This window comes from Aythya ferina (genome assembly GCF_964211825.1).
Source record: "Aythya ferina genome assembly, chromosome: 10".
Classification (NCBI taxonomy): domain Eukaryota; kingdom Metazoa; phylum Chordata; class Aves; order Anseriformes; family Anatidae; genus Aythya; species Aythya ferina.
In genome coordinates this window covers 18,045,427-18,065,114 of record NC_140306.1, presented here as the reverse complement: position 1 = coordinate 18,065,114, position 19,688 = coordinate 18,045,427, and the positions used below count along the sequence as shown (strand labels likewise).

The following is a 19,688-nucleotide window of genomic DNA, read 5'->3' as shown; positions in this document are numbered from 1 at the left end:
AGGAAGTTAAATTGTTTACTTTCTCCATTTTGTAAATAACTCTTACATGTTTGTTAACCTGCAGTTCCTGCCACTGCTACCACAGTTTGGTTTAGCACATAGGGAAAGGGTAGTCTGAGTTCCTACAGTTTTCATTTTCATGTTATTACCATTCAGAGTTAACAGGTATTGCTGCTATGTCACAACATTTAAGACAAATTGGATCATTTCCAAATGATCCTAGACTGCAAAACTTCTTGATGCTTCACTTCGGTGTGCAGGAAGAATCAATGGGTAAAGAGCTTTTGGCTTCCGGTAGCTGAATGGATTTAAAGTCTGGTTTGGTGTCTTCAAATCGTAGAATCACAGAATATCCGAGTTGGAAGGGACCCACAAGGAGCATCGAGTCCAACTCCGGGCTGCCCAGAGGACCACCCTCGTGAGGAAGTTGTAGACCACGATGAGGTCTCCCCTCAGTCTCCTCTTCTTGTCCAACCTGGTTGGAAGTGCATTTAGACAAAGTGATTTCATATCGCTGAGCCAGAAGCAGAGCTTCGTGTGTGAAATACTTGTGTATTTCACCAGAAACCAACCTGTGTAAAATGATACAGCTGCATAGGAACTGATACCAACTACGTCATGTGTAACTTCTGTGATGATTTTAAATGTTCAGGCTTATCAGAGGGAAGGGGTAAGAATTTAAGTTGTGGTTTAGTGTCAGAAGTAATGATACAGCATTTTCTACATCTAAAGTAAAGGTTATCTTTGGATCAAGCTGTGCTTTGTGGTCGTGTTCTTTGTTTTCTGACTTGACAGTTGCTGGAGAGGAAGTCTCCTGACTTGCAGGCAAACGTAGTTTGCTTTCAAGGGGGATGGAGCAAATTATTCCTGGTTTTGTTCGATGCTGTGAATTTAAATTCAGAAAGATTAAGAATTCTGAAAACAATTCAGAATTGTATAAACGTAGCATTAACACTGCTTACATGAAAAAGGGTACTTTCTGAGTGCGAAGGAGATCATTTAGAATTACAGAATCGTTAGGGTTGGAAAAGACCTCCAAGGTCATCCGGTCTAACCATCACCGTATCAATGTCACCCACTGAACCATGTCCCTAAGCACCAGGTCCAACCTCTCCTTGAACACCCCCAGGGACGGTGACTCCACCACCTCCCTGGGCAACCTGTCCCAATGCCTGACTGCTCTTTCTGAGCAGAAACGTCTCCTCATTTCCAACCTGAACCTCCCCTGGCGCAACTTGAGGCCATTCCCTCTGGTCTTATCACTAGTTACCTGCAAGAAGAAGCTGACCCCCAGCTCCCCACCCCTTCCTTTCAGGCAGTTGCAGAGAGCAATAAGGTCTCCCTGAGCCTCCTCTTCTCCAGACCAAACACCCCCAGTGCCCTCAGTCGCTCCTCGTAGGACTTGTTCTCCAGGCCCCTCACCAGCTTTGTAGCCCTTCTCTGGGCACGCTCCAGGGCCTCGATGTCCTTCTTGTAGTGAGGGGCCCAAAGCTGAACCCAGCACTCGAGGTGTGGCCTCACCAGAGCAGAGTACAGAGGACGATCACCTGCCTGGCCCTGCTGGCTGCACTACTCCTGACACAAGCCAGGATGCCGTTGGCCTTTTTGTCCACCTGGCCATGCTGCTGGCTCATGTTCAGGCAAGCATCCATCAACACCTCCAGATCCTTTTCCTCTGCACAGCTTGCAAAATTGTATTTAGAAAATGACGGTGTACATGTAAAGTTCCTTCAGATGGAAAGAGCCAGAAAGCCTAATACTAGAAGCTGAGATTCAATAACTCTACATTGATTAAATTCTGTATATTCCTCTGATCTAACTAACTCTTAATAGGGTATTAAGTGTGTAATAACGTAAAAAAGTATGAGAAACTGGTTTTGTTAAGATATCCCCTTAATATATTTAAGACAAGCTATGGTTATCTGTTGTGTCACACTACTGGAAAATGCTGTGCACGGTATACTCTGTGAGGGGAATTTTACATCACTTCAAAATACAAGCAGCATTTGCCTTTGTAAGCAGCCAGTTTTATTACTAAAAACCTTTTCCCTCCTCAACACAGGTTTCTTAATACGTTATAATTAGTATTTTCAGCTTGGTTTGAGATAGGCCACATCTGGAAGTGAGGTGTAAAGAGATGTGAAAATACTCCAGAAAATACAAAGGTGCCGGTCTGAGGGAGGTAAATCTGGAGTAAGGGGTGTGGTAAAGGACATGAAAATACATGTAAATTAGATCAGAACTCTATTATTTGTAATGCTTCTTTTTTCATGACTTAATTTGGTTTTTCCCCTTATTTTTGGTATTCTTAGCTTGCAAGTTATACCTTTTCAGAGGTTTGTGTTTGATTAGCTAAACTTTTGAGAGCAGGAGTTTGAGGATGCCAGGGTGGTTTTTTTTTTGTTTGTTTGTTTGTTTTTGTTTGTTTTTTTTTCCTTTTTTTTTGTTTAGTTTGGTTTTCTTTTTTCTGTTGGGCTTATCTTTTGCATGGACAAATTTTGACTTTCATGCCTGAAGCTGAACATATAAAGCTTCTCTATGGAAAAAGAGTGTGAAGCAGGGAAATGTGTAACAGCACATGCAAAGATCTGTTTCAAAGCTAGCAAGCTATTAACAGTGAACGGTATGTTCTATGGCATGGTTGTATTTGTCCTGAAACTGTACTAGACCGTACCGATAATATGCTAGTCAAAAGTGATGGCAAAATTGTTGTAAAGTTTGTCAGATGCTTCAGTGGAGAATTAAAAAAAATAATAATAATGTTTTGCATTCTCATTTCTCCTCAGAAAACCTGAGAAAGGAGTCCAGTACCTAATCGAGCGAGGTTTTGTGCCCGACACTCCAGTTGGTGTTGCCCACTTTCTCCTGCAAAGAAAAGGTCTCAGCAGACAGATGATTGGAGAATTTCTGGGCAATCGACAAAAACAGTTCAACCGAGATGTATTAGAGTAAGTATTTTATGTGGGGAGGAGGTAAGTGTATTTCAATCTTCAAGGTGTTTCATCATGCTAGAGGAAGTTTTGCACTGAATGTTTGGCCCATCTCTCTGGATATTGTTCTGAAGGAGGGTGAAACTAGACTCTAAGGATTGAAAATGAAAGCATGAATATAAGTGAATATTTATTTCTCTGCTCTCCAGCTGAGCTATTGTTTCTTTTATTGACCCAGAAAGATTTATATTCTCTGTAGTCGTGTACATTTACTCCAAATTTATGCTTTAATTTCACTGGTGTTAGAGTACGTTATTTCAAAGTCTTTTCCTTAGTCAGGCTCTCTAATATGAATGAATGAAACAAAATTGTTTTATATGCAGCATAAGGCTTCATTAGTAACAGAATATGAAAATAATTTTTACAACTAAATGGCTCAGATGTTAGATAAACAGGGATTTCACCATGTATAGACAAGATCTATGCAAAATAGTCTTTTTCAAAAGTTTAGATAAAAACGATTTGAAAAAAATAGAAGCAGAAAACTAGACATTTAGCAGATTGGTCTTAAATTTCTAGTCCTTATATTACAAGTAGACCAAAAAAGAAATCGCCTCATTTGAAGAGGCTGTTCATTTAAAACATCTGTTCTTTGGGGTTTTTTTAACGTATGATACATTGACCTGTAAACATGAATACATCACAGCCCAGTTTTGTTCAAGGTATTTGGAAATTTAGTTATTTGCTTAACAGGACTGCTGAGAATGAAAGAAAAAAAAAAAAAAAAGAAAAACCAATCCCACAACACTGTGCACATTACGGAAGACTAGGAGGAATTCTGAGCACAATTTTTACCAGAGTCTACTAAAAGCTGTGTCTCAATTTGCATTAATCTATGGCCATGGCCCTTCCTGAGGACTGAATGTTTCTTGATACTATTGATACCTCTCAGAATTGTTAAGGTTATGGTATTGTGGTACAAAATGTGTGCAAATGCCTTATATTTTCTTTGCATTTTTGTTACAGTCTGCTTTGAGTGGCTTCATACTGTAAACATATTGGTTGTATTCCATACAGTCATCCAGATCTTATTACTACACTGTCAGAACTTATCTATTTCAAATGCAAGCCTGAACACTATATTAATATGCTTAATGGCACATATCCATGTGCCATAGATGCTTTTTAGAGATCTTCTGGTTTGTTCCTCTGTCTTACTCAAGGCTGCCTTCTTCTATATTACCACGCCCAGCAGGAAGCAGTGGTAGAGGCAGGGGGCTGGCACAGCCACTTAATGTTGCCCTGGCCAATAAGTGGAGCATATCAGACATGCTTCTGGAGCCACTGCTGTTCTGCAGTGAGCCTCAGCTTTCCCTGCCTGACCGAGGACTACCTGATGCAGTAGAGATGTAGCTGAGAATCTGGCCTTTTACTGGGTCTTGACTTTGCATTAGATAACAAAATATAGTCACTTACTCAAAGGAAGAATAAAATAAAATCTTCATGAAGAATGCTGCTAAGAGCAAAAGGAAAATGTGATGTTCTGTTGCTGTGCTCACTCCATTATTCCAGTTCATTCCACCGCACGGTTATGTGTAAGAGTGAAGGGAAACAGTACAGTAGAGATTCAAGGCACTTGTAGGTGTCTTGCCCCACCGAATGGTATGTTCCCCCCTTGCCTAAATTTTGTAAAGAGGTAGGAAGCAGGAGATAGATCCCAGGAAGAAGGTTCAATTACATGTATTTGCCAGGCTGCTTCTTGCTTTCACATGTCTGCAAGATGCAGCTCTAATAGTAAAGATGTGTCTTCAGCACAGGCTTACTCACCCACAGTACATACGTAGCCCAGATCTCCTGCAGTGTCTAGAGTCTATAATCATGTTTTCTTTATCATTATTATTATGATATAATTTATTAAGGGTTATCATTTTGTTAACCATTGTTAACAGAATGTTAACAAGTATTCCTGATATTACTACCTTCGTGATTTCATTTGCTGTAGACCTAACCAAAATAATTACTTTTTTTTTTTTTTTTACCTTTTTTTTTTTTTTGTCATGACATAGCCACTAGAGACATTTTGCTTGCTATTTTAAAATATTCGCAGAACAGTACTGGTTCCAGCTAGGAACATTGACCATGGTGGTGTATCTACTGTCTCTGTAGTTCGTATAAAGAAGATTGCCCCCTCCCTGTTACGCTGTTGGCAGCATGTTTCTGGAGGTCCTTAATTGCTTTAATTACTACAGTTTGACTCCAGCTTGTCTGCACATGTGCTATACATCTTTAAAGGAGAAAAGACCTTTTGAAAGTGTTACAGAACTTATAATAGGTGGGAAGACAGTGAACATTATTGCAGAATTGATAATAGGTTTTTAGGTGTGGGTTGTAAAGGGCGTGAGAAATACCAAGGCTGTTTGTTTCCTTTCACTTCTGCATAAAAGAAAAAATATACAAGGTAAAGTGAATAAATTGCTTTAGTATTAATCTATGGTAGCTATAACATTACTAGCAAAAATATGAGCTACTCTAATTTATCATTGTAAGCTATACATATAAGAAAAGGCTTTTAAAACTGGATTGTGCTTTCTTTCTGTGGTTTCTGCATTACAGTGTTGTTACTTTCAGTGATTCATGCCTGCTTATTCAAAAACTAAAAGCAAAGTTTAAACAAATGAAATTTATAAGCTTCTGATTTTAAAGTAGTCTTTAAACAGTGTTAGAATGACATTGTTCGCATTGTTAATTATATTAAACTTGTTCCTTTTTATTTTTTGTCAGCACTGTATTTTCAGAGCAAGAAAGTAATTATTCCTATATAAATATTAACTGAAAGACATGGTAAATATGGGGAGATGAGAATTACAGTAACGATAAAAGCATATCAAGACAAGATTAATTTTTCTTCTCAGTATTTAAGAACATTCCTGGACATAACTGTTTGGTACATATTATTGTGCTTGCTGCGAGCTGCTTGAAATTTGGCATTTCAAGTGGTATAAATTCCTTTTTTATTAGCGTTGTAGGCATTGACTAGTATTAGTTGATTAGCCTGAAAGCACAAACCCAATAATTATTCCTGGCAGTGGCATGTGACTTAAGTTGGACAGACATTTGTCATTGCAGTAGCTCTGCTGTTAAAAAAATATATAAATAATTTATTTTTATTTTCTGCTTACATGTACACATTCTCACTGATCTGTTCTTGTTCACCTACAATTATTGCAGCTGCTGCTGCAGGTTTCAAAAATCTCCATGAATCACTGCAATCGGTGGAAAATTGCAAGGTTTTTTTGGTCTCAAAATTTTACTTTCGGTAATGCACTGTTAGAAATGGAAAGACCCAATGGCAATATGTTTTTATCCTAGCTGTGTTGTGGATGAGATGGACTTCTCAACAATGGAACTGGATGAAGCACTCAGGAAATTTCAGGCTCACATCCGTGTTCAAGGAGAAGCCCAGAAAGTAGAACGGCTCATTGAAGCTTTTAGGTATGATGCTGAAACAAATTATTCAGTCACCAGAAACCTGCTATTGTCTAGCTGTCAAACTGGAGAACTGGGGAAGCTGAGTATATCTAGGTTATTTTCTTTCTTATTTGCACTGTCCTTGTGAGCTACATATAGTCTCAAATACAGCATGGTATTTGTGGTGGTTTCACTAGATAGGAAATGTAGGGGTTTTTTGCTGGTGCTATTCATGGATGTTATTTGCATTGATGTGGAAGGCTTCTCAACTGAACGTTCTTTCTTGTATCAGCTGAAGAGAAATTTCAGGATTTTTTGAATGTCTAGCAATGTATTTGCATATGATAGTTTATGTGAGTGAAATTATGACCATTTACCTTTCAGAGTATATATGCTTTCAACCTTTCATTAATCATTTCAGCAATAGTAGAATAAATAGCATTAATTTATTAATACCAACCAAGCATACATTATCCAGGGCAGGAGATGTAAATCAGCATGTGACAGTAAGCTAAAATCAATGCTGTATTCTTATCTGGTGTCAATGGGTGTTACCGAAAAAAATAAAAAAAAAGAATATTGAAGTTATTGTAGCTCAGGGTCTGCACTAAGAGGTGAAGCTACAAAGGTAGTAGAAAACAAAAGCCTTCCATATTCTAGAATTGCCTTATGAAAATGTGTGGATGGAAAACTAAATATAACTATGGAGAATCAAATAATAGCTTGCTCAGCCTCTGGAATGTAGCAGTTGGTTTATTTGGTGAAATTAGAATAGTAATGAGTAGCTCTGACAGCTTTCCCCTCTTTGCTTTTCTACAGCCAACGGTACTGTATCTGCAACCCAGGTGTTGTGAGACAGTTTAGAAATCCTGATACCATCTTCATTCTAGCTTTTGCCATTATACTGTTGAACACAGATATGTACAGTCCAAATGTGAAACCAGAACGCAAAATGAAGCTAGAAGACTTTGTCAAGAATTTAAGGGGTAAGCAAACTCTAACCACAGTCATCATTAAAGTTTCTTCTGCAACTGTCATTGGAAGAGCAACATATTTCTTTGGGGGAAAAAAAAAAAAAAAGCAAAATGCAGGAGACTTGATTCTGATTTCACCTGGCTTTTAAAACCACCATCACTTTTACTGTATTTTTGGAATACTGGAAACAAAACTAAACAGATAGTATTTTGTCATTTTTATCTTGTCTTTCTTGAGTAGATGTCTTGTCAGGCCCTTCTATTCCCAATTCTTTCAATGTAGCTGAAGAGTGACCATTACCATGTGCCTTAAATTTTTAGATACAGTTGAAATTTGCCACACTTAGACCCTTCACAAAGTCAAAGGACAACTCATAAAGACCACAGCTTCTGTGCACGAGAATGAAAGTGAATGAATTCTTTTTGCAAGAAAGACAGTCTGCAAAGAATGTGTGTGTGCGTATTTGCATATATATAAATCTTCATGTGGTGCCACTATGTTGCAGATTCTACCTGAGAGGAGGAATGTAATGTCTAGCTAGTGAACTACACCACTACACTGCAGCATAAGGTTACTAATGATTTCTCATAGAGATGCTGTCTCCACAGTTTGTAGTTTGCTATTTCTCCATAGCAGCCAATGTCCTAATAAGGGACATCAGATCTCTGTTCTGAATCGTAACTCCAAAACCATTCTGAAAGGTACACTGTAAATAGTATATACATTTATTCAGCGTCTTCACTGGTATGTTTTCTGATAAAGAAACTATTTGCCAGCACATCTAAGCCTATAATTAGATAGTCCAACATTTTTAATTCCATGTTTGTATCTCAGATCTTTCTGCTCTGGTTCTTTCTGGTGAAAAAGAACAGATTTTTATGCAGTATCAGCTCAGACAGTGCTCAGCTTTGTCTAAGGGGAAGTAGTCCCTGTACAGCTGAGGAAGATTATACATGAGGATATGATACCTCCTGCTGTTCCTGGGCATTCAAAGAAGAAGGAATCAGACAGCATTTTCTTTATCACAGAAAAGCACTCAGATGTTGGAGAAACAAAACAAAGCTGAAGTCCCCCATCCCTTTTTTCTTTTAAGGTAGTTTGTGTCCATAGGGAAAAAGAAGCTTTTATTACAGTTCCATTACTATGTGTTTGTGCAAAGGCCAGGAAAATTGCCTGCTCAGTCATTGCAATCTTCTCCCCCTGCTTTTAAGCACAGGACAAGCACAGCTTAGTGCACAGTCTCTCTGCTTTTGTCAACAAAAGATGTAGCAGCATGGTATCGCAACAGGCTTACCATTGGCTTTACCAGGCACTGCCATTGCAGGCACCAGCAAGCACTGATGTATTGCTTCGCAGACATTTTCTCAGTCTTACCTGAAAGTGGGCGGAATGACAGAAAGACAGAAACAAGTTGCTTCATATCAAAAAATATATTGGTGCATCTCATGTGCATGGCAGTTGGTGTTCATGAGTGCAGTTACACACTATCATTTTAATGCTACTGAAAACAAAATACCTGTGGAGTTCTGGAATTTCAGATCTTGAAAATGAGAGTCTGGTGTTGATTTTATTCCCTTAGATTTAGGTAAGACAACAAATAACCTATTCTTAGCAGGTGCAGAGAATAGCAAAAAATTTAGCTTAGCAAAATTTAAGTTAGCATAGAGATTTTAACATAAACTCCTCTAAGATTTAAAAATGTCCTGATGTTCATATCTAAGGGTAATACTGCAGTCATATTTGTTGCATTAAGTACAGAACACTCTCTCTGAACTCCAGTCTGAATGCCAGCAATTCCTTCATGTAGGCATTTTTGTAACACACTACCTTGCCTTTAACTTTAAATGCCTGGAACTCAAAGAGCAGTCTGTGGAACATTTGCAAGTGTGGAACAGAACAGAAGCGTTTTGCTTGCTTCTAGTTGCAAAGAAACCATATTTTATCACAGTGATTTTTTATTTGAGCAGTCATTCCACTGAATGACAAAATATTGTATTTTGGCTTCTGAATGGGAAATAAGAGGCTGTTGCTTTAAAATGCATCTGAAACATAAATATGCATCTCCCTGTCCCAGAAAATCTACTTTTAAGACACTTACTGAAACTGGGCTCCTTCTACTGCTGTTAAAAATGCATGATCAAGCTTTCAACTCTGGGGCATTTGTTAGAATGCTTGTGTGCTGATGATACTCATACAGTGCTAAACAATAACATTGTAAATAGGCTATTTTTTTTGATCTGTTTTTCCAGAGTAAATTAATTGGTTTTGAAATTATACAGGAAATGCCTGTTAATTTCATGTTGCTGGATATTCATAAAGGTTGTTTTGTAGAAATGTTTCTGTGAGCAGAGTGTTGAGTAATATGGGAGCAGAGGAAAAATAGGACAGTTGTGCAAGGAAACTTAAAAGAAAGGATTTGTATTTGAAATCAGCCTTTTTATGTATTAGCTTTAGATTAGGGTTTTAAAACAAAAAGAAAAAAAAAACTTAATGATGTAATTTCCATCAATATCTTGTATGGGCATAGCAAGCATTTGGGCAAAAATCAGTGCTTCAGTACTGAGTAATATAACTTCTACTACTTGGTAAGGGGAGCCCAAGAACATCATGGGAGATGTCAGCTGATAAAGTAGTGACAGCTATGAAACAAAACAATCTGATAATAAAAACTCTTGGGTTCTGCAGGTGTGGATGATGGTGAAGATATCCCACGAGAAATGCTGATTGGGATTTATGAGCGAATCCGCAAGCGGGAACTGAAGACAAATGAGGATCACGTATCCCAAGTCCAGAAGGTTGAAAAACTCATAGTAGGAAAGAAACCTGTAAGTTTTCATTGCTCTGAATGTCAACTACTATATAAAAGGAGATGTAGGACAATACATAATTGTGTTGCTTAGATTTATAGATTGGTTGTTAAATGGCAAAAGATTAAAATCATCAAGATAATAATTTGTTATAAGGGTGGTTTTAATTTGGGGGCATTCACAGTGCAGATGAATCTGTTGTTGCAGTCTGGTATTCTTGAGTGATGATGTTCTGAGCCTTAAACTCATTTTAAGATATTTTTTTCCCAGTGTTTCTCTCTGTGAAGCTTTATAATTTTGAATTTACACTTGGAAATGCCTGCATTTTAGTCAGTTCTTATGTTTATGTTGTCAAGAGAATTAAAGTGTGTTGTAAAGTAATGTTGTAGAGAATTGTATTTCAACATTTATGCCATCAATTATGACTCCAGAATTTACAAGTAGTAGTAGAGAAGTTGTGTTAATACCTGTGCCTTTCTGAGCTTTGCAGCTAGCTCAGTGAGCTGGTATTTGTAAGAGGACATTGTGACATTTTGTTTGAGAACTGGAAATCAGGTCCTAGGAATTGTAATGCTGGTTTTGAGTATCCAAAGATACCTCTTGCTTTGTTGTGGGAAAAATCCAGAAATATTTTGCTATATAAATTCATTTTCAAAGTATCTGTTAGAAAAGGAGAGAGAAAAAGAAGATCATGGTGTTTTTCCCTCTGTTTTAGGAGCTAAGAGAACACAGAGATTTTCAGACCATATTTTATCATGATATCTAATGTTGAAAGGCAAAATGCATACTCAGCCTTCAAGAATTCGAGTCCTAGAGTCATCTGAAAATCTTCATGGTAGAAGCCACAAAGGCAGCCCAGAACAAATCCAAAGAAACAGAGGACTTGTCTATTCTTAGTCCTACTTGATTTTTTTTAGCAGTAATGGGAAATTCTACTGAAATAGGGACTGGGTTTATTGTTTGGTTTTGTTTGTTTAATTTTGTTTTTAAAGAAAAAGAGCATGGATCTCAAGATTGTCTCTATTACTTTTAAAGAGCTTTGAATTGTAATCTCTTCTCAGAAAAGCCCTAAATAAAAGGGGAAAATAGAGGAACCAACAAAATAAAATCTGATTTGCTTCTGTTCCCTAGTCAGGAAACACTGAGGAGGTCTCCTGGAAGAAGCAGAAGAGAGAGAAAGCAAAATTTCCTCAATTAATAAAAACTTCTACGTATTTTTGAGGAGAAGGGAAATAACTATACTAAAGTCCAGTTTTCACAGTCACTTATGCTTTCATATGAAACTTACTTTCCACAATTGACTGGGGATTTAGCTTTATATATAGGCTTCTGTGGAGATTTTTGTGTGTGTGTGTGTGTAGTTCGTCTTTATTAAAGCATGTGGCAACCCAAATCCTAAAATTAATCCTGAACCTTGTAAATCAAGTGGGATTAAGAAAAACAATGCCCCAATGGAATCCTAGGATGAAGGATTTTTCTGTTGAGATACTTTTTAACTGTGTGAAAGAAAATATAGGAAATAGCCAACAGTCTTTATTGATAGAAATATTTGTTTTTACTTTATAGGCATTTAGTCATAGTAAGACCGTGATGTATTTACTTGCTATGATACAATACTGTGTTTCTCTGAAGTTTAATGAACTTGTATATATGTCTTTCTACTGTAGATTGGATCTCTGCATCATGGACTTGGTTGTGTAGGTATTTTTCTCATACTCATTCAAAGTTTGTAGATGTTTTATCTGGCAATAATGCATAACATTACATTTAAGTATTTTTAGAAATTGGGCTTCTTTCAAGCAAAATTTTCCTATTCTTATGCTAATTACTATCCACAGTGTAAAGATTTCCTTAAGAACATATTTACCAAAGACACTTTAATTTACTGCCTAGAATTTTCTAGTCCATTTTAGTATACATTTTATGCATTTCAAATGCTGTTATCACTGTAGAAGTTAGCCAGTAAAGAATAAATAAATAAGCAAGCAAAATTACAGTTGTGTATCACCTGGGTTCCAGTGTCTTTATTATTTATTGTCCATTTCAGTATTGAATGATGCTCTAGAAAGATATTGCCAGTTATTTTAACAGTTCTCTCATGAAAGGTGCATGGACATAGAAAATATTGATTCCAGATAGACATGTTTAATAATATTTCTAAAACTATTCTTCTAATGCAGTATTCTACTTGCTTTAATTTCATGATAACATTCTTGCTAGTAGTTTTAAATAAATAATAAAAATACCCCCCAAAAAAAACCACCCTCAGTGAACAGGAGTGAACATTGTACCCCAAAATCTGATAACCTTGTACAAAGTTGTTCCTAATGATTTCTATTTTATCGATTATAATTTCATCAATATAATGCGCTGTCCTCATTCAGGACAATCCAGGGAAGTTACTTCAAAATTCCATTTGTCTGTCTTCTATTTCTTGCTCTTCCTGTGTAAGTAGCTACAAACATCCAAAGCTAGCTTTGTATTCCTAAGTGGAGTACCTGTCATTGTTTCATGGAAACATGTCTGGCAGTATCACTGGACTGTAAAAACAAACTGGAAGATGTAACCTTTGTGAAATACAGTGTAAGGGAATCTTACATGATCATCCATTGCTATGAAGGAAAGCATTTTTATAGTTGAACTTCAGTACCAGAGCTCACTAGAATTGTTTGCAAGTTCATAGACTCAGTGACTACCCTTGGGTTTTGTTATCTTGCTATAGGAAATCTAAGACTGCCATATACTGGGGAAAGTAAGTCTGGAGGCAGGGGAGAATGAGGAGATGCAACTTTTATTCCTGGTACTTTTCACTGGGAACCCACAGAAGCTATTCAATTACCAGAACAGTCAGCTTGAAATTTAGAAACCATCAAGTTCTTCACCATTTGTCAAGACATTGGCTCCTTTAGAAAATGTCATGTTTTGTTTTGTTTTTTTCTTAATGCCTGCTCCTTGCAAGTCCAGGGACAGTGAGTAATTAAGCTAATGCCATAAATAAATTAAATGCTATTAGCATTTTATTTGTTATTAGCAGAGTTACTGTTCGATTTTGTGGAAAAACTACAATGTCACCAATGATTTGACAACCAGTCAGGAACAAGTTCTTTTTCCATTGCTTTTTTTTTTTTTTTTTTTTTTTTTTCCTGCTAATGTAGAGGAAGAAGCAGCATTAGCAGTCTTTGACTTTTCCTTTGGCTAGTAAATCTCATAATTCCTATGCAGAATCAGGAATTATAAACAAATATAAGATATAAATGAAATATGTTCAGTTACCAAAGAATATTCTGTACTTCAAATTGTTAAAATTTAAAGGACTTCTTTTAATATTATTGACAAGACATCATCATTTGCATTTGAAAGAAGTAAAGTCTCTCTAAACTGAAAAAAACAGTTCTGAAGGTATATTCAGCCAGCATTTCTAATAATCAAATGGAAAATTATTCTTGGTTTTGTTGCTGGCCTGAGAAAATAAACCAACCTGAAAACGCATTTACTGTTTTCTAATGTCACCTTTTCCTTGGTATTGGGGAATGAAAAAATTGAATTAACTCAGTGGCTGACAAAAAGTAATTTACAACATCAGCAAATTCATCATCTCACAAAAGCCAAAGTTGTTTTCATCCTTTCTTCAAATATTGATATATAAAAATGCTCAGGAAATAAAACATCATTTGCAGTGAGTTCCCAGTTGCTTATTCTTAAGTTCTTTTGGGTTTTTCTTGATCCACAAAGTAAAACTCTATCTCTAATAAAATTTCCATTGTCATCCACATGCAGGATGCAAGCTGTAAGAGTTTATATAACAACATTGTTGACGTTTGAATGTCATGCAATTTGAGGCATACAAAATCTTTTTGTTATTGTTGTTGATGATGCTTTAATGAAAAAGTCTAATGAACTTAGAGGTAAAGATACTTAAAGTATTCAGAAAAGACTCTAAGTATGAAAGGCGCTCTTTCTTGACTAAATATTGCGTTAGTAACCATTAACCTCTGTATGACAACAGGTTCTCTCACTACCCCACCGGAGGCTCGTTTGCTACTGTAGGCTGTTTGAAGTACCTGATCCAAACAAACCTCAGAAGCTTGGGTTGCACCAGCGAGAAATCTTTTTATTTAATGACCTTCTTGTGGTATGTATTTTTCAGTTTCAGCTGGTTGGGGTTTTTTGTTTGTGCATTTTTTGTAGGATTACCTTTGCTAATGCAAAGATTCAGAGAGGGCAAATGTTTTCCCAGTCATTTAACCTTTTTACTGAGCATTAGACCTGATCATATTACAAGATCTATTCTACTATTCATATGCTTGCATTGAAACAAGGGAATCTTTGCCTGTTAATCTTATCATCATGCTTTTGTGTAAGTAAAGACTAGGATGCAGGGGGGGCTTTACTGAACCATCACCAGGTTGTTCGTGACATTTTATCTATCACTTACAAATTTGGTTCTCTAATTATTATTTTTTTCTGGAGATCTCTGGGTGGTTTTTTTTTCTTTTTAATGTATTCTTTAGCTGTCTACAGAGTTGAATAGGTTTCTAGTAAGGTACTCAGAAATGCCTGTCTCCATGAATTCAGTGGCAATAAGTGTGAGAGCATTTCTAGAAATAGGTATCTATTACCTGTTATTCTGCACTCCAACAATCTCAGGATGATTAATATTTAAATTTTCTTAATTTTCTTCACTATATAGAAATTATTTTTAAACTGAAGCCTTTTATTGATTACTATACTTGTTTATAACAAAGTACTTTAATACAGTATCTTTTACTATACAGAACAAAAATAGCCTCTGGCTTACTCATTTGGCTAAAGAATGTTTCCATTCAATAAATAACGAATTCCAGTTTCTTGTGGAAAAACAAAATTAGATATTATTTTGTTTTCTACAGATGTTCTATGAACCAGGCATGTTTATTCATTGAAATAGGAATAGGATATGCTGAAATATATTTTACAGTTGACTTTACTTTCTAGTATGCATTTAACTTGACTCAGTCTTCTGAAAAACAAACATTCAAAACTAGTGACAGCTTGGGATTATTTGGCTGATTTACTCTGAAAAATAGGAAAATTTGTTGCACTTTATTTGGAATGCATTTTGCTGTTAGCTGGAGAGCTAAGTTAAATATTTCAAATTTTCTGTTATGAAGAAGGCATTCTTCAGATGTACAGTTTCATTGCACATAATTTTTTCATACGTTCAGACCTTAAAACCAGGAACTAAGACAAGAGCAACAAAACAAAAACAACAAAATGTTAGTCCCTTTGATTGTGAGTATAAACTCTCAATTGTTAATGTGAGTTTGGATGTAAATTGGTGGAACAGTATCATCTTACAGTGTCATCTTCAGTCTGCCAATTTCCTGTTGTTTTTTCTTACTTACTTGAACATCTGTAGTTTTATCAAAGTTTTGGAAGTAATGTAGAAGAATTTTATTATTTTTAGTAAAATGCCATAGCTAAAAGTTAAAATTAGAAAGAAATAGTAAAAAGAAGTGATAATAAAGAGGAAGAGTGGTTCCATTCACTGTTTAGAACACCAAAATTGATGGTAAGTAGCACCATGTTACTTGTGTTGTAGTGAAAAGTAAAGGTTTCCACAGAACTCGGAGCTTTTATTCAGATAGGTGCTGTACAGAACATAGGGGAAGCACAGCCTCATTGGATGAGATAGTGTAAGGCAGTATTTGGACGTGCACAGAAGTGAAAGTCTTGGAAGACGACACAGCAGGTGAGAGGAAGGGCTAAGAATTAAACTTACATTGGGAAGTCCGTAACAATTTGCTGTCTGTAGTCAGACTCTAAGAAAAAAACATGAAGCTGTGGTAGCAGATATTTTTTTTAAAAGATAATTTAAACAAATTTATATTTTTGCTAGCATATACAATTCACAATATGTATGTAGTTTTTTTTCCTTCTTGAATGTTAAAAAGTAGAGTCTTGGAGAACAGAAAACAAAAAGGCTTTGCCTCCGGATAAAATATTAAACCTTCTGGCTAAGAGTTACTGATACTTCAAAGCTAGTTAGCTGCTTCTTCAATAGATTAAATATGCAAGCAGAATTACAAAAAAAAAAAAAAAAAAAAAAAAAAGGAAAATAATATTTTCTGGCAGGTTATAAATACATAATAAAGGATATTTTATTTTGCTGATTTGATAACTTTCAGGTGACCAAGATATTTCAAAAGAAGAAGAACTCTGTTACATACAGCTTTCGACAGTCATTTTCTCTCTATGGAATGCAAGTTCTTCTTTTTGAAAATCAGTGTAAGTCTTTACTTTCTTTTTAGATTTTCATTTTATTTATAAAAACAATAAAGTAAAAATATTGTGTGAACGATAGAGTTGAACAGGATTTGATTCTAGGTTTGGCAATAAAATTTCTGTGAATTGATTTCAGCCCTAAAAGTTAAAACTTGGTGTCAGCATACAAAGACTGCTCTTGGATGAGTAGTCGTCAAAGCCAAATCTAGCCAAAAATGTTTTGGGAACACTTATATAATTAATGGAATATTTGTAAAGAAACAAGTATGTTGCATTTGTTGCTGAGTGAATGATGCAATTAGTTTGAACTCCTTGTATGATAATAAATGATTATTATAATGATGTGGTAAAGCATTTGACACTGTCCCACATAATATTCTTGTCTCTACATTGGAGAGACATGGATTTGATGGATGGACCACTCAGTGGGTAAGGAACTGCCTGGATGGTCCAACTCAGCAAGTTGTGGTCAACAACTCAATGTCCAAGTGGAGATCAGAAACAAGTGGTGCTCCTCAGGGGTCAGTACAGGAACTGGTGCTGTATAAAATCTTTGTCAGTGGCATGGACAGTAGGATCAAGTGCACCCACAGCAAGTTTGCTGATGACACCAAGCTGTGTTGTGCAGTCAACATGCTGTAGGGAAGGGCTGCCATGCAGAGGGACCTGGACAAGCTTGAGAGGTGGGCCCATGCAAACCTCAAGGAGTTCAACAACGCCAAGTGCAAGGTCCTGCGCCTGGGCCAGGGCAATCCCAAACACAAATACGGACTGGGCAGAGAGGATGGATTGAGAGCAGCCCTGAGGAGAAGGCATTGGGGGTGTTAGTTGATGAAAAACTCACCATGAGCCAGCCCAGAAATCCACCTGTATCCTGGGCTGCATCTAAAGAAGCGTGGCCAGCAGGCCAAGGGAGGTGATTCTTCCCCTCTGCTCTGGTCTTGCTCCACATGGAGCCCTGAGTTCAGCTCTGGGCAATCCCAAGCATCAGAAAGGCCTGGACGTGTTGCAGCAAGTCCAGAGGAGGCAACGAGGATGCTCAGAGGGCTGGAGCACCCCTCCTACGGAGAGTGCCTTGAGGGAGTTGGGGTTTTTCAGCCTGGAGGAGAGAAGGCTTCAGGGAGACCTTATAGTGGCCTTTGAGTGCCTAAAGGGGGGCCTACAGGGAAGCAGGAGAGGCATTATTTGTCAGGGGGTATGGTGATAGGACAAAAAGTAACAGTTTTAAACTAAAAGAGGGTAGGTTTATATCAGTTACAAGGAGGAAATTCTTTCCCAAGAGGGTGCTGAGGCCCTGGCCCAGGCTGCCCAGAGGAGCTGTGGCTGCCCCATCCCTGGCAGTGCCCAAGGCCAGGCTGGATGGGGCTGGGGGCAGCCTGGGCTGGTGGGAGGGGGCCCTGCCCATGGCACAGGGTTGGGACTGGTTGGGCTTTAGGTCCCTTCCTGTCCAACCAGTATTTGATTCCATGATTCTATGATGTGTGCAATTTAAGCCATGGTTTCATGTATCTTCCTGGTTTATATCTGACATTTGTGCTTAAGTAATGTCTACTTGTTCAAATATAAATCCAAACAGAATTAGGCAGCGATTCTGGACTAAAGTTTGTGTTTTCTGCCACCTTTTGTTTATGTCAGTTGTAAACTGCATCAATCCAGTATTCTGTACTGCTTTTCCATCTCATTCTTAGCAGTCAGCAACCCCACAAAAAGCTAGTATTTTGCTAATGCTTCTGCAGATTCTAAGCCCGGAGGCAGTATCGTTAATAGCATAGCAGAGTGTAGCTCTTTGCATGGTACACAGGGAGACGGTCTGTTTGACCTGACTTGATGGTTTGCAGTCCAAACCTTGACATGATAATGCCCAAACCTGACATGATAATTTGGATACAGTTCAGTGTGGCATTCAATAGTTCCTGTGCTTTTCTGTTGTGGAAGGCTCGTAATTTTCATTTGTTCTTGAGAATGTGTTCCAATGCTCATCTCATTCAGAAGAAGTTGCTGGTTGTTTTGAGTCAAAGCACCTGGGGATTTCAAACAGTAGAAGTTTGTAGAGCTCATAGCAGTGATGTAGTGTGCAGATTAGTTATATCTGTATGCTTTCATTTTTTCTTTCTCTCTCTTGTGTACATATTATATAATATAAAATTCACTTTTAGAGAGGAACGCCAAATACTTCTGTCATGGATTCTACTCTAAAAGAAGAATACTTATTTCCTCTGATGTCAATTAAAAAAATAAACAAATCACGTAAGCATGCCAAGTAGAAACACTTTTATTCTTTTATACTAAAATATCCCCAGTGTAGGAGACTTGTGAGACTAGGTTTAATTCCTCCCATTGAACTGTGCGCATTTAACTGAGACATCCAGTAGACATACTTGTGTTCCTCAGCTAAGCCATTCCAGAAGGTGAATCAGTGAGCTGAACGTACATCTGGTAGTGGTGGCCGCTAGCTGGAAGTGCAATGTAGTGTTTTTCAATTGGGAAAGAGAAGTATTCTTCCCTTCTGGTTTGTAAATTTCATATTCTCTGTTTTCCCAGTTCCCAGCAAGCTTTGAGGTATCATGGCAAGAACCATAATGCCATTCAGTAAATCTGTTTTTAGCAGCTGTCAGGATAAGCTGATTTCAAATGAATAAAATTTAGTGTCATTAAAGCAGAAGCAGGAAAAATACTGCTTTGGCTAATGGTGTGGTGTAGCAAAATGGTTGATATTGACAGTAGAATTCAGTTATGTTAAGGGGTGGGTAGGCTCTAAAAGGAAAAATAGTGACACTTATCTCTAGTAAATAAAGATGAAAGTGTATTTTACATTTTTGATCAAAATCACTGAAAATACACAGGGCAAGTAGATCATTTTAAAAAGAATATATCTTAAACCTATAAATACTTATGTAATACTTCCTGATGCTTAATTAATATGATGTAGAGAAGTATCATCTGCTAATGAAATATTTTGTTTGTATAATATGTGAATTTTTCTTATTGCTTTTGTTTGTTCTTTTGTGAAGGTAGTCCACGTGACTTTGAGGTTACTGAATTTCTTTGCTTGTTGAGTTTCATAACCATCTTTATCTCCAGTGGTGCACTTTTTAGAGCACCACAAACTTTCTAGAGATTGCTGCTTACCCATTTTCCGTGTTAGCAGATGCTATCCACTTCTGTTTCTTTGCTTAGCAGCAGACCCCACCGTATTTTTGATCATTTGTCTGTATTCTGAGCAACAACAGCTGCAGACATGTCA

At 37.1% G+C, this 19,688-nt stretch overlaps 1 protein-coding gene across 21 annotated transcripts in view; it reads left to right on the top strand.

Moving 5' to 3' along the window:
• The window catches only part of IQSEC1 (IQ motif and Sec7 domain ArfGEF 1), a 352,517-nt gene that overhangs the window by 316,627 nt on the left and 16,202 nt on the right, over window positions 1-19,688 (top strand). For all 21 annotated transcript variants that reach the window (XM_084531124.1, XM_084531139.1, XM_084531138.1 and 18 more), the window contains 7 exons: window positions 2,787-2,948; window positions 6,300-6,422; window positions 7,218-7,384; window positions 10,059-10,198; window positions 11,848-11,877; window positions 14,187-14,312; window positions 16,348-16,447. In XM_084531124.1, coding sequence (XP_084387250.1) covers window positions 2,787-2,948; window positions 6,300-6,422; window positions 7,218-7,384; window positions 10,059-10,198; window positions 11,848-11,877; window positions 14,187-14,312; window positions 16,348-16,447 — 848 coding nt within the window. The remainder of the gene's footprint in view (window positions 1-2,786; window positions 2,949-6,299; window positions 6,423-7,217; window positions 7,385-10,058; window positions 10,199-11,847; window positions 11,878-14,186; window positions 14,313-16,347; window positions 16,448-19,688) is intronic.